Raw genomic sequence first — 22,998 nt, 5'->3', positions numbered from 1 at the left:
CATTTCAGAAACAATTTACAGTTTTGTAGCAGGTGTAATAACTGCTTTTTAAACATACATATGATTTCAGTATACATTATACACAAAAGCTTCAGTGTTGTGCTCTGTCAATGCATCTGATCCCTAAAATGCAAGCTAGAAGAAGCTGTTTAGTCTAAAAGTTGTCACAGGAATCAAAAACATAATGCAAAACACAGCTGATTTCATAAAGTTATCCTGCCATTGGAAAGGCAAACTGGATAAAATCAAACCAGAGCCATGAAACATGCAAATGACACAATAAAAAGGGGGTAGAGAGAATGAACAGCCTCCTATCTGGATGATTGCTTAAGTTTCGGTTTTCCCTGGTTTCTTTCCCTTTTTTTTTTTTAGACACCTCTCTGCAAAAACATATCTTTGAATCACCACTCAGACTTTTTTTTTAAAAAAAGGCTCATTGGGATAGGTTGACACACCCTCTCACAGAAAAAGAGAGGAAGGAGAAACTAACATAATTTCTCTCAATTCTCCGAAGAGAAGCATACAACTGTATTGTTGGTTTTGGGGGTTTTTTTGGAGGGGTGATCCAGCTTTGGACAATGCTGAAGAGTATTACTACTTTCTAGTTGTCATTCAAACCATTACCTGGTATAGTAAGGTGTGGTATTTGGTCATGGGTCAAGCTTCACTGACTCAGTTTTTCAGAATCCCACTAGTACCCTTGTTTTAGTTTCATATCATTCTTTTCTTCCTGCATGAAAATCTATACATATATGAGAATATTTCAGATTTTGTTCAGATTTTGCACAGTTTTCTATACATTTTCCCAACTGACTAAAGCAGTTTAATTCTTGTTGTTTGCTATGTTGCATTCCTTTAGTTAAGTTTGCCTTACACACTCGTTTTTTTAGCTCACGTTCATGCCAGTGGGAACTTTTTCCTTATGCCAGTTAGGAATTTGATGTAGGTGTTTTAACTCTCTCTTAATCATCTCACCAGGGTTCCAATGTGAAATAGGGTTTCTATGCTGCCAGTGGCACAATTGCTAACTTGCTATAGAAGGGCACCAGCCCAGTTCAGAGTCATTCCCCACTTGCTGATGCATGCAGAAGTATTGTGATCAAGAGTCTACATGATACTGGAGGAGGAAATAGTGGAAGTTGCTCCTTTAGCTCTGTTTCTTCCTTCTCTGGCAGCTGAGGCATTGCTAGGAAGCCATTGATTGGGCCAGGCTTGTTCTGGCATCGAGGAAGGGGTAGCCTCAGCCCCAAGAAGAAGTTTGATCCTTCCTCTCTTGTTGCTCAAGAGCAGTCAGAACAAACACAGACCACCCCAGACAGTGGACAGAAGGATGGAACTCTACCTGCAGCCCTCTCAAATGTTGTTGCATTTGGATGTGAGAACAATATGGAAGGACCTACAGTAGAGTCTCGCTTATCCAACATAAATGGGTCAGCAGAACGTTGGATAAGTGAAAATGTTGGATAATAATGAGGGATTCAGAAAAAGCCTATTAAACATCAAACTACATTATTATTTTATTAATTAAGCACCAAAACATCATGTTCTACAACAAAACAACAGATAAGGCAGTTCAATATATGGTAATGTTATGTAGTAATTACTGTATTTACGAATTATCACCAAAACATTGCAATGTATTGAAACCGCTGTGGATCTGGGCAGGAGGCAGACTGCGTTGGATAATACAGAATATTGGATGAGCGAAGGTTGGATAGGCGAGACTCTACTGTACTATGTATCTCCTTTTGCAAGATCTAAAAACTATGTAAATGAACAAAACCCCACCCCACATTCCCACAAATGAGCACCAGGATGCCAGGCTCTAAGTACAGCTGGCTCATTCATAGATTTTAAACACTTTTGAACTAAAAATATTTTGGAGTGTATAACGTCTTTCTTTCATTTCCACCTCTGGAAAAAAAAGTATGGTTATCTGTCAGAAAGGGTTTAAACCTTTCTCAGCTTAGATTCTTTGGTACTTTCTTAAGTATAAATGCTTCATGATGAATTTATATTTGTTGCATTGGTAGTATGTTTGCTGGATTCAAACCAGCAGAAAGTCTGGCTTGTAGTCACTTTTCTGTGATATTTATAGTTCGATCCATATATCTTTTTCTGAAATGTAGCCCAGTCATGCTTTCCAAGGGATGTCAACTAAAAGTTAAATAAACAAAAAGTGTAATTGCATAGCATTGTAAGATGAATAGCTTTGGAGCCAGATTGAGATGTGAATGATAGCCTGCATTGAACATGCCCTTTTGGGTGTCTAGATTTTCCCACTAGCATCAGTAATATGTGGATGGCTGGTGAAGTGCATCCTCCCTCCCATGGTGTTGACCCTGTCCAGACATGCGTGTGAAGTTCTCACGACCAGTTACTAAGGGATTAGTACAGAATGCATAGGTCACAAAATGCTTATGACTGGTGCATATGAACCAGATTAAATAAGAGAATGGGCAACAAAATGGGAAATGGGAGCCAATGTAAGCAAGTGTAAACTGTTGCATACTGGGGCTTTAAAAAAAACCCTGATCATTTGTACACTGTCAAGATCTAATTTGGCAGTAACTGTCCAAAGGAAAAGACTCTTGGAGTTATGCTAAACAGGCAATTGAAAATGTCAGTCCCATGTTTTAAAAATGTGAATTTCATGTTGAGTGTAATTAGAAAGGAAAATAAAGATAGAACTTCCAGTACTATACTATTTTTAAATAAATCCACGATGAGGCCACTGTATACCGTTCTGGTATAGTTGCTGCACCTTAAAATATATATTCTGGAGCTGATGAAGGAAAGAGAAGATAGGATAAGTTGTTTTAAAATTATGCCATGGAGAACATAGATAAGGAGAAGATTTTCTTCATCTTCTAATTCTAGAAGTGGGGATTATTTACTGAAACAAAGGGGAAGGGAGGGAAATTCTGAAGAGATGAAAGGAAGTACTTCTTCACATTGTGCATAGCTAATCTATGGAACTCATGTGAAAGGATACAATTATAATTACTAAATGAGATGTCTTTAAAAAGAATTTGGAAAAAAAAATCATTGGCTGCTACTAACCAGGATGGCTATATGCAACCTACAGTATCAGAGACTCCCTTCCTCTCTACACATTGAGTATCAGGGGAATAGGGAATATGAGGAGTGGAAGTTTTCAATACTTGATCTTGTTGTTGCCAGAAAGAGTGAACTAGCAAGACTGTAGGAATAGAAATGCAGCATGACTCCTAACATTCTTTATTTTCAGTAAATTACTGGATAGGTGTTGTGTGTGTAAGTTAAATCTGTTTTATGGAGTGTGAAAATATGTATGTTTGATTTTCTGATTCCTTTCTTCTACTTATTGCTCACTTTTTGTAATTTTTTTACTTTTCCGTTATGTAAAGGTTGACATATTTGGCATGCCAGCATGCTGTAGCAGTTTGAATGTTGGGTCACAGACCTGGAGAGCAGGGTTTGAATCCCCACTTAACTATAGAAACTCCATTGGGTAACCTTGAGCAGGTCACAGTTTCTCAGAGGAAGATAAAGGTAAACCCCTTCTGAGCAAATCTTCCCAAGAAAAACCTGTGACAGGGTCACCATGAGTCAGAAACATCTTGAAGGCACACAAGAATAAATACATAGCCCACACATTCAGACGGGACAATCAGAGACTAGGAGACGATTAAGGATAACTGTTGTCAATGTAACTGGTGTCTATGGAATGGTTTGAAACAAAAGAATATGGACTAGAGTAAAAGGAAGGGACAGAAACAAATTTTGATCAAATTTTAAAGTGGAAATTAGAAAAGGAGAAAGGTCTGATGGGTTTCATATAGAAGATATTAATTGGAAAACAATTTGAATTGAAACAAACATTGTCCGAGATACGAAAAGAGGACCTGAACAGTAACAAGTTAGACATCAAACACTGGCTCAATTCAGTCAATAAAATAAAATAAAATGCATAAGGACCAGAGAAACACAGAGGAAAATATTAACCAAATGGTATAGAACCCCAATTAAATTAGCTCACATAACTAAATCAACCACAAAATTATGTTCGCACAGATGTGGAGGAATTGGATCATATATGCATATGTGGTGGGACTGTGATGAAGTTATGAAATTTTATAACAAGGTAAAGAAGGGAATGGAAAAAGTAACAGGGCATAAATTGGAGTTGAACAAAAACGAATTCTTCACCTAGAAAGTAGATAAGGAGGATTAACATTAAAGACTGGGTCGAAATTATAAAATATATGCCACCCAAGGCTAGAAAGGCTAGAAAGAGCATAGAAAGTGGATCTGAAATGGGGATAGATAAGAGTAAAAGGAAAAGGAAAATACAAAGAACTGAACTATATGCTCTCCACGTTTGATCAATTGAAGTGATATTCAAACGAAAGAAAGTACTATTCCCTAAGTGTGTGGGGAGAGGGGGGTGGGGAGTAATATTGTTAGACACTTGTAGAAGACAAACGCGGAGTTGGCAATGTTGAGAAAATTGAGTGAATGATATGCTGTTTGTACTATGAAATTGTTGCTGAAATTGACATTATTCTACCTGCGTTAACAATAAAAAAATTATTTATACATAGCCCACACAGAGAGATATCCACTCTTTTCTATTTTCTGTAGGTCTCTCTACTTCCTAGTGAACTGTGCTCCAAATCTACCCTTCTTTCTGTTTCTGCAGTCATGGCAGCCATCAGGAAAAAGCTGGTAATTGTGGGTGATGGTGCCTGTGGGAAAACCTGCCTGTTGATCGTGTTCAGCAAGGACCAGTTCCCAGAAGTCTATGTACCTACTGTCTTTGAAAACTACATTGCTGACATTGAAGTAGATGGGAAGCAGGTAATAATATATCTCCATTCCACCTCTCTATTCTTGTAGAGACAGCTTCTGAATGTATGTATGCTTTTATTCCAGAGCCCACTATTTCTTATTGCCATACTGTTGTCGTTCACCCACAGCTGCTGGATCCATAGCCTAAATCCTATTGCATACACTGCAATTGTTCTGTTTGGCAGGAATACCCCCAGTTAGTCCTATGTTGCCACAGTTTTTGGACCATTAGACAAGTCCTATATCCCAGGATCTGATTCCAGGTTTTCTATTTATCCCAGATTATCTGGCAATGTGGACTCATATAATCCCGTTTAAAGCAGAAAACCTGGGATCAGATCCTGGGATATAGGGCCTGTCTGGAAGGGACTTCAAACTGCTTTTAAAATGTCCCAGTTTCTCTCGTTCACAACCTTCTTCCTGTGTACTCAACCTACTTCAATTTCTGAAACTTTATGTGAGTACAGTTGTCTTAACTCTGGTAATAACTCTTGCTCTCTTATGTTTTGGGGCACACTCCAGTTACTAAAGAGTAGTTAAGAGTAGCTTCAGTGAAATTATTATGGAAGAAAATACAGATTTCATTCCACTGCCTTAGTCTGGCTGTACCACTTGTAATTTGCTCTTCAACATTATTTCTTAGAAAAGATGTTTCTGCCTTTGAGTTTGGCCATTAATATAATGCACTGAAAGATGCATTTCAGGTAAAAAAAAACCTGGCAAAACTATCTTAGAGTATTTAAATTAATGGTGTCACCACAGGTAACTTGAATGTACACCTAGACCAATTCTCCTTACAGCTTTATGATAATCAAATCCAGTTTGTCCATGCTCCTTAGTTTAACACATCAGAACAGTGCAGATTTAGGTGTTTAGACCTGTTTCTAGATATATTTGACCTGCGGATTCCAAAAATGGTACCAGTTTTCCCCTATCAGCTCTAGTTTTTGAGATACAGAGACAATGCCATATGCCATTCTTCACCTGAGTGTCCATAGAAATTCAGGATAACCATACCTAAGAAACTAGAGCTGGTGTGGTCTATCCAATGCAATTTTCTGAATCAGTGCACCAAATAACCCCAGGAGCAGCCCTAAAAACCAAGACACCAAGAAGATTGTTGTTTGGCTGTGTAATCAGTAACTAAGACATATGATGTGACAGAAATTAGATGAGTTGTTTTTCTGTTTAATGCAGTCTCTGCTTTTTATGAGCAGAGACAATGGTTGTGATGTCTGATGAAGTAATTTCTTTCTCTCTCTCTCCAGGTAGAGTTGGCTCTCTGGGATACAGCTGGGCAAGAAGATTATGACAGACTACGGCCTCTCTCTTACCCAGACACAGATGTCATCCTCATGTGCTTTTCTATTGATAGTCCAGACAGTTTAGGTAAGGCCAGGGTTATCCAGACTTTTAGGTAAACTATTAATAATACTGGTTGCATAGTATTCTACTTCCATGATGGTGTTCCATGATAAACAGAAAAATCAACTGCCTGGTGGAAGGAACAAAATATTTGTCTGTAGAAGTTTCTTGAATTGCTAGTCAAAATGTATAGATAGCAGATGAGGAGAATAACTTCTGATTAAGAGTTCTTTAGGTGGACAAAATGAATTGTCTGGTTTGCTAAATAGCAGTTTTACACCTGTAAGAAAGGAGTGTGTGGCTTTGCCTCTACAGATGTTTTGCATTTCAGTTCTCTGGTCCAGCTGGCATGGTGAGGGATAAGAGATTGTGGGGGTTTTCATCCAAAACATCCGAAGGCTCCTCACTTCTGGTCTAAGTGGATCTTTTCTGGGAAACAAAATGATAAGTGGGGATAGAATTTGGTGTAGCATTAAGATCTAAATTTGCTCAACCTCAAAGAGTTGTAAGGGCAAGCAAGAAAATATTTCAAAGACACTTAGCACCTAGAAAAATTGTAAAGAAATAGTGATCTACCTGTAGTGTGTTTTGATTGATGGGATCTTGAAAGGCCCTTACCATGTGGGATGTTGTTCTAGAACAGCATTTCTCAACCTGGGGGTCGGGACCCTTGGGGGGGCTGCAAGGGGGTGTCAGAGGGGTCACTAAAGTCCATCAGAAAACACAGTATTTTCTGTTGGTCATGTGTGGGAAGTTTGTCTCAATTCTATCATTGGCAAGGTTCAGAATGCACTTTGATTGTAGGTGAACTATAAATCCCAGCAACTACAATTCCCAAATGTCAAGGTTTACTTTCCCCAAACTCCACCAGTGTTCACATTTAGGCATATTGAGTATTCGTGCCAAGTTTGGTCCAGATCCATCATTGTTTGAGTCCAGTTCTCTCTGGATGTATGTGAACTACAACTCCAAAACACAAGGTCAATGCCCACCAAACCTTTCCAGTATTTTCTATTGGTCATGGGAGTTCTTTGTGCCAAGTTTGGTTCAGTTCTATCATTGGTGGAGTTCAGCATGCTCTTTGATTATAGGTGAACAATAAATCCCAGCAACTTTCAAATGACAAAATCAATCCCCCAACCCCGCCAGTATTCAAATGTGGGCATATCAGGTATTTGTGCCAAATTTGGTCCACTGAATGAAAATACATCCTGAATATCAGATATTTACAAGCAAAAGTACAGTTATGAAGTAGCAACGAAAAGAATTTTATGGTTGTGGGTCACCACAACATGAGGAACTGTATTAAGGAGTCGCAGCATTAGGAAGCTTGAGAAACACTGTTCTAGAATAAAGTGCTGGCCAACAATCCCTTTACAAACCAATTATCAGAACGTGAAGAAAGCTGCTTTTTGATATATATATATATATATATATATATATATATATATATATATATATATATTGGTTGGTTTTCAAGTGGATGAGTTTAGTCCAGGTTCCGACTTCTGTAGACTTCTTTGGCTAGACCACACCTGGAATATTGTGTCCAATTCTGGGCACCACAATTCAAGAGAGATATTGACAAGCTGGAATGTGTCCAGAGGAGGGCAACTAAAATGATCAAGGGTCTGGAGAACAAGCCCTACGAGGAGCGGCTTAGGGAACTGGGCATGTTTAGCCTGAAGAAGAGAAGGCTGAGAGGAGATATGATAGCCATGTATAAATATGTGAGAGGAAGCCACAGGGAGGAGGGAGCAAGCTTGTTTTCTGCTTCCCTGGAGACTAGGATGCGGAACAATGGCTTCAAACTACAAGAGAGGAGATTCCATCTGAACATTAGGAAGAACTTCCTGACGGTGAGAGCTATTTGGCAGTGGAACTCTCTGCCCCAGAGTGTGGTGGAGGCTCCTTCTTTGGAAGCTTTTAAGCAGAAGCTGGATGGCCATCTGTCAGGGGTGATTTGAATGCAATATTCCTGCTTCTTGGCAGGGGGTTGGACTGGATGGCCCATGAGGTCTCTTCCATCTCTATGATTCTATGAATAAACTTACTGGTTTGTACAATGGAAAGGCTGCTCTGCCCTGTCTTATCAAGCACATGATTCTTAATCATTTTCTGATGCTTGTAAGGTATTTCTTTTCATGAAACAAAGGAAAACAACTTGTTCTGGAATGCATTGCATGAAATAGGAATATTATTTCTCTCTCTGTCTGTCCCTTTGTCTTTGTCTGTCTGTCTGTCTGTCTGTCTCTATTTTATATGTATTTATTCCCAGGACATTTTGATTAAAACATCACAATATTGCCTCGTCTTGGCAAAAAGCCTAGAATTTCAAACACAAAGAGCTACCAGCTCTGAAAAACTTAATTATACTATGGACATGTGCTGTAAAAATGTGAGAAGTATTAGAACTTTTAGAATGTGACTATCAAGAGCCTTACTGGGAGAGCAGCCTAAGAATAATAGAATAATAAAGTTGGAAGAGACCACATGGGCCATCTAGTCCAACCCTCTGCCATGCATGAAAAGTACAATCAAAGTACCCCCAATAGATGACCACCCAGCTTCTGTTTAAAAGCCTCCAAGTAAGGAGCTTCCACCACTCTCCACTGCTGAACAGCTCGTATGATCAGGAAGGTCTTCCTAATATTCAGATGGAATCTCCTTTCCTGTAATTTGAATCCATTGCTCTGAGTCTTAGTCTCCAGTCTCCAGGGCAGCAAAAAACAAGCCTTTCAAATATTTAAGTATGGTGATCATTTATCTTCTCAACCTTCTCTTCTACATACCCAACTAAACATACCCAACTCTTTAAGCCTCTCCTCATAGGTCTCCAGATCTTTGATCGTTTTAGTCGCTCTCCTCTAAACTCATTCCAGCTTGTCAATATGAACAAAGTATTCCAAATGAGGTCTGACCAAAGCAGAATAGAGGTGTATCATTGTTTCAGCTCCCAGAAATCCCAGCCAGCTTATCGGCTGTTAGGAATTGTGGTAGCTGAAGTCCAAAACATCTGGAGGAGCACAGTTTGAAAAACTCTGATATATACACTATAGTCCTTTTGTTGCAGCCCAAAATACCATTAGCTGTTTTAACTGCTGCATCACACTGTTGGCTCACATCCAACTTGACCACTAAGATTCCAAATATCTTTTTCATATTGTCCATTTCATTTTGATATTGAAGAAAGAACCTTCTGAATGAGGGTTGATTGAACTCCTCCTGTGTTCAAAACAGAACCATGATCTAGAACAGTGGTTCTCAACCTGGGGTCCCCAGATGTTTTTGGCCTACAGCTCCCAGAAATCCCAGCCAGTTTACCAGCTGTTAGGATTTCTGGGAGTTGAAGGCGAAAAACATCTGGGGACCCCAGGTTGAGAACCACTGATCTAGAGGTTCCATACCGTAACTCAAAACCTGATTAATTCCTTTGGGGTGTAGGTTGGACTATGATACTACAAATAATTATTTCATAACAAGACATTAGCACTTGGCCCTAAGGATTCGGCTGCTGGTTTTGAAAAAGATGGATGGAGGCAATCTTAATCAAAGCTAGAATCTACATGGGCACTGCTTTGATCTCTTTTGCAGAGCTCTTCCTTTGTGATAGGGTCTCTCTGAAGCTTTTCGTGCACATGTCTCCAAGGAGGTTGCTGGCTGTGGCTTGGAGATTTGGATGGGGACATGTTATACTGTACTAAGGAATTTTGTGCTCTATGACAGCTGCTTTGGGGTGTGGTAGATGACATTTGTGTTTGCCAAGACCCCGGAAACTGTATTTTCAGTTTCCAGTTTTACTCTTGACAAGGAACTGAATCTATTTTTTTTTTACTTTTTAACACTGTTAACACCTTTGATGTTTTTAACACTATAGTTTGTATGAATTGTTTATTGTACCAGCCATAAAACATGACATCAAATAGTATACAACCTTTAAAAGTACAGTAAGAACTTTCTAATAACTTATTCTATATACTGGCTCTTTAAAATTACAGTAGTAGTGATGTGATAACAACAACAATGTCTGATTTGTATCTATAGTTTGTAAGTATCTGGGGATTCTGTGCACATTTATCTGTTCCTGGGGTATTGGAAGTGAGCTTTAATTACTTTTTAATTAGCCAGGTGGATCTGTTCAATTACATATTCTTTTGATATTTTTGGCAGAGAACATACCAGAAAAGTGGACTCCTGAAGTGAAACACTTCTGCCCTAATGTGCCCATCATCCTTGTGGGAAACAAAAAGGACTTGAGAAATGATGAACACACCCGCAGGGAATTAGCAAAGATGAAACAGGTATGAATGGGATTATGGCTACATCTTTTCTTTAAAGAAAAAGAACAAGCAAGCGGCATATATCCTCCACAATGTTCTTGCATTGAAGCTCCCATTATCCCTCATCACTGCTGGCTGTGCTGTCTAGTGGAATGTTAGATCCTGCAGGCAGCATGGAGGAATGGCTTCTACCCTCACCACAGTTGCCCACTTCCAAGTTTTAAAAATATGTCTAGATGCTACTGATTCTCTGCTTCCCATTATGTATTAGTCATGGGCCTGAAGTTTGTCCTATTCGTTTCATTTGTGCTTACGTTTCATTCCGTCCATTCGGATTGTACAAAACGAAAAGGCCCCTCCTGAAACAAACATGCAATTGATATGAAAGGCAGGCAGACCTGCTTTTCAGATAGATTGCATGGGGCCTGGCAGAGCCTACAGCCAAGCGCCAAGTAAGGAGTGCTCCTTACTTGGCTCTTGACTGCAGGCACCCTGACACTTTGGGTCCACGTACCCGAGCCTGGCAGGGTCTGCAGCCGAGTGCCAAATATTTATTTATTTATTTATTTCCAGTATTTTTTCTCCGCCCTTCTCAACCCCTGAAGGGGGACTTAGGACGGCTTACATTTGGCACAATTCAATGCCATTAAATATAACAAAGCAATATAACAACAATTAAAACAATAAATAGAACATTAATTAAAACAATAAAAACAGTATTAACTGCCATAACACCATTCCAGTCAAATTCCATATCCAAAGCACATTTATGCCTGTTGTCCAAAAGCCTGGTCCCATAACCACGACTTCAATTTCTTCCTAAATGACAGAAGGGATGAAGCTGATCTTACCTTGTTGGGAAGCGAGTTCCACAGGTGGGAGGGGGGGGCACACCCGAGAAGGCCCTGTCTCTCATCAACTTATTTGCGACGCTGGCGGGAGCGAGAGCAGGGTCTCCCCAAATGATTTTAAACTGCAAAGCAGGACGTAGAGGGAGATGCATTCAGACAAGTAAGCTGGGCCAGAACCGTATAGAGCTTTATAGGTCAAAACCAGCACTTTGGATTGAGTTCAGAAGTGGATCGGCAGCCAGTGGAACTGACACAACAAGGGGGTGGTGTGATCCCTGTATGTCGCTCCAGTTAGTAATCTGGCTGCAGCCCGTTGGACTAGTTGAAGTTTCCAAGAGTCTTCAAATAAGAGTGTTCCTTACTTGGCGCTCAGCTGCAGGCCCCATGAGGCCTGGGTGCATAGGCCCAAAGCCAGTACTTGGCACCCCGGACGCTTTGGGCCCATGGGTGCAAGCTTCCTGGCTTAAGCGTCTGGGCATAGCAGGGAAATGGACCAAATGGACATGACTACTATGTATTGAATAGGTGTTTTGTGGAAGAGAGTGATGCAGAAACTAAAAGGCGGATTTGGGGTGTGAGAAGGGAAGTTTTCATAATAATTCTGCTTGTGAAGAACTTTGTACCACTGATGCAGGGTCTCAGCCAATTCCTTATTTCAGTTTTGAATTCATAAGAATATTTAAGAATGCTGTGAATAGATGAAAATATTTCAGCGCAGCAGAGGGGAGCCCTCCTTGAAGGTAAGAAGGAAGAATGAAACCAGAACCAGAAGTGATATTCCTCTTTTGCGTGGCTTCCATTTCCTTCTAGAAGTGTGAATGAGTTGGGAGAGGAATGTCTTTGCTATCTTCAGTCTGAGATTAAATATACCTTCGACATCCTCCATGAATGGAATGGCTTGAAAAACAGTGCTTCTCTCTGCACAAAAAAAGAAAAAAAATACAATGTCAGAAGAGGGGTGTGGCCCATTTCCTTCAACCTCAGGGACAGTCTAGTCCCTAGGACCAATTAAATTTTGCTTTGGACCCTTGAAGAATTTTTGATGGACATTGAAAGTGAGGCATTGTTTCAGTTCTGACATCAGACTTCTCATTTCCTTTCCATATCATATAAAAATGATAAACCTTTTTTTTGTGGGGTGGGGGGTGGATACAAGTGTGTTTACTATAAGTGGCTTTGGCCTTGTGTTGGGAAAGGCAAGATATTTATAAATGCATGCATGTTTACTCTTTGAACACAACAGTATTGTAGAGATTCCTGATGACTGCAATTAAGATATTGGCATTTAGATGATGGAATAGCTACCATTATGGTTCATATCTCAACTTCATAAATGGGGCTGCATTTAGAAAGAAGCACCAGGAATACTGTGAGCCCCATTTCACAGGTTGTATTGCTTTATGATCACATTCCTGGGGCTTTCTGTGTATTGAGCATGAGTACCAGGAGAGCAATGAGATTGTCCCACTTCTTTCTCTGTGTGACATTTATGTAGCACTAGCTTGGGGACCCGGTGCTGCCCGGGGTATTAGAGAAGGGAATCGCAGTGGTCTCAGGAAGTTAGTGAAGGTACAGCGAGTCCCATCATCTGTGGTCCATCCTCCTCCAAACAGCACCAGGATGGAGAGTGGGTCATGGGGGCTCTGTGTGCTAAGTTTGGTCTTGATCAGTCATTGGATGAGGGTCACAGCGGTCTCAGAAAGTGAGTTAAGGTACTGCAAGTCCCATCATCCATAGTCTCCCTCAAACATCACCAGAATGTTGAGTTGGCCATGGGGGCTCTCTGTGCTAAGTTTGGTCTTTATTGGTATTTGGATGAGTGTCACTGTGGTTTCAGGAAGTGAATGAAGGTACTGCAAGTCCCATCATCCATTGTCCATCCTCCTCCAAACAACACCAGGCTGTAGAGTCGCTCATGGGGGCTCTGTGTGCCAAGTTTGGTCTTGATTGGTCATTAGATTAGGGTTGCAGCAGTCTTGGGAAGTGAGTGGAGGTACTTGAAGTCCCATCATCCATAATCTGTTCTCCCCCAAACCTCACCAGAATGTTGAGTTGGCCATGGGGGCTCTGTGTGCCAAGTGTGGTCTTCATCAGTCATTGGATGAGGGTCTCAGTGGTTTCACTAAGTGAGTGAAGGTACTGCAAGTCCCATCGTCCATGGTGCATCATCCTCCAAACCGCACCAGGATGTAGAGTGCATCATGGAGACCCGTTGTGCCAAGTTTGGTCCTTATCGGATATTGGATGATGGTTGCAGTGGTCTCAGGAAATGAGCGAAGGTACTGCAAGTCCCATAATCCATGTTCGATCCACAGTCAAACCACACCAGGGCGTAAAGTGGGTCATGAGAGGTCTATGTGCCAAGTTTGGTCCTGATCAGTCATTGGATGAGGTTAACAGCGGTCTCAGAATGTGAGTGATGGTACTGCAAGTCCCATCATCCATGGTTGCAGTAGGATGTCGAGTCGGTCTTGCAGGCTCTGTGTGCCAAGTGTGGTCTCGGAATCTTGGATTTGAGGCTGGCCAATCAGAGACCATATGCAGTGGATCATGGGGGCTCTGTGTGCCAAGTGTGGTCTTGATTGGTCATTAGAAGAGGGTTGTAGCAATCTTTGGAAGGGAGTGGAGGTACTTGAAGTCCCATCATCCATGGTCTGTCCTCCTCCAAACTGCAGCAGGATGTAGAGTGGGTCATTGGAGCTCCATGTGGCAAGTTTAGTCTTGATTAGTCATTGGCGAGGGTCTCAGTGGTCTCAGGAAGTGAGCAAAGGTACTGCAAGTCCCATCATCCATCTCCAATTTTTTCCAAACAACACCAGGACGTAAAGTGGGTCATGAGAGGTCTATGTGCCAAGTTTGGTCTTGATCCGTTATTGGATGAGGTTTGCAGAGGTCTCAGAATGTGAGTGAAGGTACTGGAAGTTCCATCATCCATGGTCCACCCTTCTCCAAAACTGCAGCAGGATGTAAAGTGGGTCATGGGGGCTCCGTGTGCCAACGTTGGTCTTGATTGGTCATTAGATGGGTAGTGGAGGTACTTGAAGTCCCATCATCCATGGTCTGTCGTCCTCCAAACTGCTCCAGGATGTAGAGTGGGTCATTGAAGCTCCATGTGCCAAGTTTAGTCTTGATGAGTCATTGGCGAGGGTCTCAGTGGTTTCAGGAAGTGAGTGAAGTGACTGCAAGTCCCATCATCCATTGTCAAATTCTTCCAAACCGCACCAGGATGTAGAGTGAGTTATGCAGGCTCTCTGTGTAAATTGTGGTCCTGATCCATCATTGTTGGCAGTTGTAATGGTCTTAGGAAGGGAGTGCAGGTATTGCAAGTCCCATCGTCCATGGTGCATCCTCCTTCAAACTGCACCTGGATGTAGAGTGTGTCATGGAGACTCAGTGTGCCAAGTTTGGTATTTATTGGTAATTGGATGAGGGTTGCAGTGGTCTGAAGAATTGAGCAATGGTACTGCAAGTCCCATAATCCACGGGCCATCCCCGGCCAAACCACACCAGGATGTAAAGTGGGTCATGAGAGGTCTATGTGCGAAGTTTGGTCCTGATCAGTCATTGGATAAGGTTAACAGCGGTCTCAGAATGTGAGTGGTGGTACTGCAAGTCCCATCATCCATGGTTCATACTCCTCCAAACTGCAGTAGGATGTAGAGTGGGTGATGGGGGCTCTGTGTGCCTATTTCGGTCTGTATTGGGAATGTTCTGACCCAACCCCCGGCCTTTCCTTTCCTCCTTTTGTCATCTCGGAATGTTGGATTTGAGGCTGGCCAATCAGAGACCATATGCAAATTTCCTTCTGTCATGCCCCGTTTCTGCCATGAACCCTCTTCTCCACCAGGGGCTCCTATTGAAGCTGGCCAATCAGAGACCATATGCAAATAACACCACAGCGGCAGCCAATCAGAACGCTGCCACATACACCTTCCGCCCTCGGCACCTCTGTCCGATACAAACAAACACTCTTCTTTATTATATACTAGCTTGGGGACCCGGCGTTGCCCAGGTTATTAGAGAAAGTGGGTAATGGTGGTTCTGTATGCCAAGTTTGGTCTTTATTGGTCTTTGGATAACGGCTGCATTATTTTCAGGAAGTGAGTGAAGGTACTTGAAGTCCCATCATCCATGGTCCACCCTTCTCCAAACAGCAGCAGGATATAGAGTGGGTCATGGGGGCTCTGTGTGCCAAGTTTGGTCTTTATCAGTCATTAGATGAGGGTGGCAGTGGTGTCAGTAAGTGAGTGAAGGTACTGCAAGTCCCATCATCCAAAGTCCACCCCCTTTCAAACTGCAGCAGGATGTAGAGTGGATCATGGGGGCTCTGCGTGCCAAGTTTGGTCTTGATCGGTCATTAGAAGAGGGTTGCAGCAATGTTTTGAAGGGAGTGGAGGTACTTGAAGTCCCATCATCCATGGTCTGTCCTCCTCCAAACTGTAGCAGGATGTAGAGTGGGTCATTGGAGCTCCATGTGCCAAGTTTAGTCTTGATTAGTCATTGGCGAGGGTCTCAGTGGTCTCAGGAAGTGAGCAAAGGTACTGCAAGTCCCATCATCCATCTCCAATTTTTTCCAAACAACACCAGGACGTAACGTGGGTCATGAGAGGTCTATGTGCCAAGTTTGGTCTTGATCCGTCATTGGATGAGGTTTGCAGAGGTCTCAGAATGTGAGTGAAGATGTAGAGTGAGTTATGCGGGCTCTCTGTGTAAATTGTGGTCCTGATCCATCATCGTTGGCAGTTGTAATGGTCTTAGGAAGGGAGTTCAGGTATTGCAAGCCCCATTGTCCATGGTGCATCCTCCTTCAAACTGCACCTGGATGTAGAGTGCGTCATGGAGACTCAGTGTGCCAAGTTTGGTATTTATTGGTAATTGGATGAGGGTTGCAATGGTATGAAGAATTAAGCAATGGTACTGCAAGTCCCATAATCCACGGTCCATCCCCGGCCAAACCACACCAGGACGTAAAGTGGGTCATGGGGGGTCTCTGTGCGAAGTTTGGTCCTGATCAGTCATTGGATAAGGTTAACAGCCGTCTCAGAATGTGAGTGGTGGTACTGCTAGTCCCATCATCCATGGTTCATCCTCCTCCAAACTGCAGTAGTATGTAGAGTGGGTCATGGGGGCTCTGTGTGCCTATTTCGGTCTGTATTGGTAGTGTTCTGACCCAGCCCCCTCTGGCCTTTTCCTTTCCTCTCTTTGTCATCTCGGAATGTTGGATTTGAGGCTGGCCAATCAGAGAGCATATGCAAATTTCCTTCTGTCATGCCCTGTTTCTGCCATGAACCCTCTTCTCCACCAGGGGCTCCTCTTGAAGCTGGCCAATCAGAGACCATATGCAAATAGCACCGCTGCTCAGCCAATCGGAATCTTTGAACTTTCAGACTGGCCAATCAGAGACCACAGTGGCAGCCAATCAGAAAGCGAGCACATACACCGCCACACTTTTGTCCTCTGCATACAAGTTTTGACTTTTATTATATACTAGCTTGGGGACCCGGCGTTGCCCGGGTTATTAGAGAAAGTGGGTAATGGTGGTTCTGTATGCCAAGTTTGGTCTTTATTGGTCTTTGGATAACGGCTGCATTATTTTCAGGAAGTGAGTGAAGGTACTTGAAGTCCCATCATCCATGGCCCATCCTCCTCCAAACAGCAGCAGGATATAGAGTGGGTCATGGGGGCTCTGTGTGCCAAGTTTGGTCTTTATCAGTCATTAGATGAGGGTGGCAGTGGTGTCAGTAAGTGAGTGAAGGTATTGCAAGTCCCATCATCCAAAGTCCTTCCCCTTTCAAACTGCAGCAGGATGTAGAGTGGATTATGGGGGCTCTGTGTGCCAAGTGTGGTCTTGATTGGTCATTAGAAGAGGGTTGCAGCAATCTTTGGAAGGGAGTGGAAGTACTTAAAGTCCCATCATCCATGGTCTGTCCTCCTCCAAACTGCAGCAGGATGTAGAGTGGGTCATTGGAGCTCCATGTGCCAAGTTTAGTCTTGATGAGTCATTGGCGAAGGTCTCAGTGGTCTCAGGAAGTGAGAAAAGGTACTGCAAGTCCCATCATCCATCTCCAAAGTTTTCCAAATAACACCAGGACGTAAAGTGGGTCATGAGAGGTCTATGTGCCCAGTTTGGTCTTGATCCGTCATTGGATGAGGTTTGCAGAGGTCTCAGAATGTGAGTGAAGGTACTGGAAGTTCCATCATCCATGGTCCACCCTTCTCCAAAACTGCAGCAGGATGTAGAGTGGGTCATGGGGGCTCTGTGTGCCAACTTTGGTCTTGATTGGTCATTAGATGAGTTTTGCAGCAGTCTTGGGTAGTGGAGGTACTTGAAGTCCCATCATCCATGGTCTGTCGTCCTCCAAACTGCTCCAGGATGTAGAGTGGGTCATTGAAGCTCCATGTGCCAAGTTTAGTCTTGATGAGTCATTGGCGAGGGTCTCAGTGGTCTCAGAAGTGAGTGAAGTGACTGCAAGTCCCATCATCCATTGTCAAATTCTTCCAAACCGCACCAGGATGTAGAGTGAGTTATGCGGGCTCTCTGTAAATTGTGGTCCTGATCCATCATTGTTGGCAGTTATAATGGTCTTAGGAAGGGAGTGCAGGTATTGCAAGTCCCATCGTCCATGGTGCATCCTCCTTCAAACTGCACCTGGATGTAGAGTGCGTCATGGAGACTCAGTGTGGCAAGTTTGGTATTTATTGGTAATTGGATGAGGGTTGCAGTGGTCTGAAGAATTGAGCAATGGTACTGCAAGTCCCATAATCCACGGTCCATCCCCGGCCAAACCACACCAGGACGTAAAGTGGGTCATGAGAGGTCTCTGTGCGAAGTTTGGTCCTGATCAGTCATTGGATAAGGTTAACAGCGGTCTCACAATGTGAGTGGTGGTACTGCAAGTCCCATCATCCATGGTTCATCCTCCTCCAAACTGCAGTAGGATGTCGAGTGGGTGATGGGGGCTCTGTGTGCCTATTTCAGTCTGTATTGGGAGTGTTCTGACCCAGCCACCGGCCTTTCTTTCCTCTCTTTGTCATCTCGGAATGTTGGATTTGAGGCTGGCCAATCAGAGACCATATGCAAATTTCCTTCTGTCATGCCCCGTTTCTGCCATGAACCCTCTTCTCCACCAGGGGCTCCTCTTGAAGCTGGCCAATCAGAGACCATATGCAAATAGCACCACTGCGGCAGCCAATCCGAATGTTGGAACTTTCAGGCTGGCCAATCAGAATGCTGGCACATACACCACCCTTCCGCCCTTCCGCCCTTCCTCTGTCCGATACAAACACTCTTCTTTATTATATACTAGCTTGGGGACCCGGCGTTGCCCGGGTTATTAATGGCGGTTCTGTATGCCAAGTTTGGTCTTTATTGGTCTTTGGATAACGGCTGCATTATTTTCAGGAAGTGAGTGAAGGTACTTGAAGTCCCATCATCCATGGCCCATCCTCCTCCAAACAGCAGCAGGATATAGAGTGGGTCATGGGGGCTCTGTGTGCCAAGTTTGGTCTTTATCAGTCATTAGATGAGGGTGGCAGTGGTGTCAGTAAGTGAGTGAAGGTACTGCAAGTCCCATCATCCAAAGTCCATCCTCTTTCAAACAGCAGCAGAATGTAGAGTGGATAATGGGGGCTGTATATGGCAGGTTTGGTCTTGATTGGTCATTAGAAGAGGGTTGCAGCAATCTTTGGAAGGGAGTGGAGGTACTTGAAGTCCCATCATCCATGGTCTGTCCTCCTCCAAACTGCACCAGGGTGTAGAGTGGGTCATGGAGACTCAGTGTGCCAAGTTTGGTCTTTATCGATAATTGGATGAGGGTTGCAGTGGTCTCAAGAATTGAGCAATGGTACTGCAAGTCCCATAATCCATGGTCCATCCCCAACCAAACCACACCAGGACGTAAAGTGGGTCATGAGAGGTCTATGTGCCAAGTTTGGTCCTGATCAGTCATTGGATGAGGTTAACAGCGGTCTCAGAATGTGAGTGGTGGTACTGCAAGTCCCATCATCCATAGTTCATACTCCTCCAAACTGCACCAGGATGTAGAGTGGGTCATGGAGACTCAGTGTGCCAAGTTTGGTCTTTATCGGTAATTGGATGAGGGTTGCAGTGGTCTCAAGAATTGAGCAATGGTACTGCAAGTCCCATAATCCATGGTCCATCCCCGACCAAACCACACCAGGATGTAAAGTGGGTCATGAGAGGTCTATGTGCCAAGTTTGGTCCTGATCAGTCATTGGATGAGGTTAACAGCGGTCTCAGAATGTGAGTGATGGTACTGCAAGTCCCATCATCCATGGTTCATACTCCTCCAAACTGCAGTAGGATGTAGAGTGGGCCATGAGTACTCTGTGTGCCAAGTTTGGGCCTGGTCTGTGATTTGTAGGGGCTACAATATTCTGTGGGAAGTGAATCGGGTGAAGGTACTGCAAATCCCATCATTAGTGGCCCATCCTGCCCTGAACTGCACTGGAAGTCCCATCATCCATCGTCCGTCCTTCTCCAAACAGCATCGGGATGTAGAGTGGGTCAAGGTGGCTCTGTGTGCCAAGTTTGGTCTTGATCGGACATTAGTAAGGGTTGCAGCAGTCTTGGGAAGGGAGTGGAGGTACTTGAAGTCCCATCATCCATGGTCTGTCCTCCTCGAAAGTGCACCAGGATGTAGAGTGGGTCATGGGGACTCTGTGTGCCAAGTTTGGTCTTCATCAGTCATTGGCGAGGGTCTCAGTGGTCTAAGGAAGTGAATGAAGGGACTGCAAGTCCCATTATCCATTGTCAAATTCTTCCAATCTGCACCAGGATGTAGAGTGGGTCATGTGGGCTCTCTGTGTAAATTGTGGTCCTGATCCATCATTGTTGGCAGTTGTAATGGTCTTAGGAAGTGAGTGCAGGTATTGCAAGTTCCATCGTCCATGGTGCATCCTCCTCCAAACTGCACCAGGATGTAGAGTGTGTCATGGAGACTCAGTGTGCCAAGTTTGGTCTTTATTGGTAATTGGATGAGGATTGCAGTGGTCTCAAGAATTGAGCAAAGGTACTGCAAGTCCCATAATCCATGGTCCATCCCCGGCCAAATCACACCAGGACGTAAAGTGAGTCATGAGAGGTCTATGTGCCAAGTTTGGTCATGATCAGTCATTGGATGAGGTTATCAGCAGTCTCAGAATGTGAGTGATGGTACTGCAAGTCCCATCATCCATGGTTCATACTCCTCCAAACTGCAGTAGGATGTCAAGTGGGTCATGAGGGCTCTGTGTGCCAAGTGTGGTCTGTATTGGTAATTCTCTGACACAGCCCCCTCTGGCCTTTTCCTTTCCTCTCTTTGTCATCTCGGAATCTTGGAATTGAGGCTGGCCAATCAGAGAGCATATGCAAATTTCCTTCTCATGTCCCCGTTTCTGCCATGACCTGTTTTCTCCACCAGAGGCTCCTATTGAAGCTGGCCAATCAGAGACCATATGCAAATTTCCTTCTCATGTCCCCGTTTCTGCCATGAACTGTTTTCTCCACCAGGGGCTCCTATTGAAGCTGGCCAATCAGAGACCATATGCAAATAGCACCACTGCGGCAGCCAATCCGAATGTTGGAACTTTCAGGCTGGCCAATCAGAACGCTGGCACATACACCGCCCTCCCTCCACAATTCCTCTGTCCGATACAAACACTCTTCTTTATTATATATACAGATATAGATATAGATATAGATATAGATAGATTGAGAGAGTATACGAGAGAGTATACCTGAAAATCTGGCACACTCTGTAAAAGAAGCAGCAGTGGATCCCTGTGCACATGCTTGGGTATGTTGGTAACAACATACCCAAGCATGTGCACAGGGATCAACTGCTGCTTCTTTTACAGAGTGTGCCAGATTTTCAGGAGGAGTTTAGTCTATTGCACAAGGGCAGCAATATGGTGTCTGGTCGTGAGAATGGGCCCAGGTGCCACCTGGCTGCCCTTATGTACATGGGGAAGCAGCAGCAACTGTTGAGCTTTGGACTTTTGGAGTTTTTTTTCTTTCTTAGGCCAGCCATGTGGCTAATTTGTGACCAGAGGGAGAACTACACTCAGGAGCCTTTGGCTAGCCATCCATAGCTAGTGTAGAAGCATTGCACATGATGGCAGTGGTGACCTCCTTATGCAGCATCCTAAAACATTCTTAATGATGATTTTTTTCCCAAGGGATGGTACTTATGTCTAGATAAAAATGGCTTCTATGAGAAAGTATGGTTGTCTAGGTCTCAGTAGGGTGAATATAAGCAATTTTCTTCATTAACCCAGATGTTCATAACAGGTAATTACTTCTGTGTTTTACATCTTACAAAGGAGCCAGTGAAGCCAGAAGAAGGACGAGACATGGCAAACAGGATCAATGCTTTTGGTTACTTGGAGTGTTCAGCCAAGACGAAGGATGGAGTGCGGGAAGTGTTCGAAATGGCCACCCGGGCTGCTCTGCAAGTCAGGAAGAACAAAAAGCGCAAAGGCTGCCCTCTCCTCTGAAAACAAAGCCTTGGCCAAGGATATGACTACTGTCTGAAGGATCTCTCTCCTTCCACACAACCAATGGATACAAACGTGGATCAGGGAGGAGAGATGGGCTTATTAGCGCTACCTAGTATAAGAATTTCGGGCCAGCTGTGCCTTCCATCCCTCAGATGCAGTATAAGAGTGGCCTGGGGAACACAATGTAGAAACCTCACAGTCTTTCCTTGTCTTGATTGCCAGTCTTTCCTCCTCAGCTCACTCTGTGCTTGAAGTTCTGAGATAATATCTCAATCCCCCCCCTTTTTTTTTTGTTTTTGTTTTGGTAAAGAATGTCATTTTTTAACTGGGCAGGCAGTATAGCTGAACTAACTCTGTATTGCTCTTTTCTTCCCATTACTATTAACCCAACAATTTGTAAGACTTCACAAATTCTAACTCTCCATGTCACTGCAAACAATGGAAGCTTGATTTCTGAACACTTGTACCTGTACTTTGGTTGCCTCCCTCCAGCAATTTGCTCAGACTTGCCCCAATGCCTGCCTGTACTTCTGTCAAGGAGCTGAGCTCTGCCACAGTCAGCAGTGCTGCTTGTGCTTCTGTTTCAGGGACAATGACTTCTGTTTTGACCATACCACATTCTCTCACTTCAATCATTAAATTAAATGAACTTTCAAGTGTGTTTGTTTTCTTGGTGGTGGGCAATGTATAGCTTTGCACAATGAAAAATTTCAATCCAAGAGATTGAAAAGGTTACTTCTAAAACTAAAACGGCCGCAATCCCTTAGAACTGCTATGTCCAATAGATAGCTACCTGTGTTCTTCACTATATGGCGCATGCACTAGAGCAGTGGTTCTCAACCTTCCTAATGCTGTGACCCCCTTCATATAGTTCCTCATGTTATGGAGATCCCCCAACCATAAAATTATTTTCGTTGCTACTTCACAAGTGTAATTTTGCTACTGTTATGAATGATAATGTAAATATCAGACATGCAGGATGTATTTTCATTCACTGGATGAAATTTGGCACAATTACCCAATACCCCCAAATTTGAATACTGGTGGGGTTGAGGGGGGATTGATTTTGTCATTTGGGAGTTGTAGTGGGAGTTGTCGTTGCTGGGATTTATAGTTCACCTGCAATCAAAGACCATTCTGAACTCCACCAATGATGGAATTGAACCAAA

General features: G+C 43.3%; 1 protein-coding gene across 2 annotated transcripts in view; it reads left to right on the top strand.

The window, feature by feature from the left end:
- Positions 1–22,485, top strand: part of RHOC (ras homolog family member C) — a 44,927-nt gene extending 22,442 nt beyond the window's left edge. For both annotated transcript variants that reach the window (XM_060772686.2, XM_067468084.1), the window contains exons 2-5: positions 4,685–4,842; positions 6,102–6,222; positions 10,369–10,499; positions 21,653–22,485. In XM_060772686.2, the coding sequence (XP_060628669.1) occupies positions 4,687–4,842; positions 6,102–6,222; positions 10,369–10,499; positions 21,653–21,826 (582 nt within the window). In that variant the 5' untranslated portion in view covers positions 4,685–4,686 and the 3' untranslated portion in view covers positions 21,827–22,485. The remainder of the gene's footprint in view (positions 1–4,684; positions 4,843–6,101; positions 6,223–10,368; positions 10,500–21,652) is intronic.
- Positions 22,486–22,998: the final 513 nt, after the last annotated feature.

Source organism: Anolis sagrei, chromosome 4, assembly GCF_037176765.1.
Source record: "Anolis sagrei isolate rAnoSag1 chromosome 4, rAnoSag1.mat, whole genome shotgun sequence".
Lineage (NCBI taxonomy): Eukaryota > Metazoa > Chordata > Lepidosauria > Squamata > Dactyloidae > Anolis > Anolis sagrei.
Note: the sequence above shows the minus strand (reverse complement) of the source record. Positions and strands in the feature narration are given on the sequence as shown.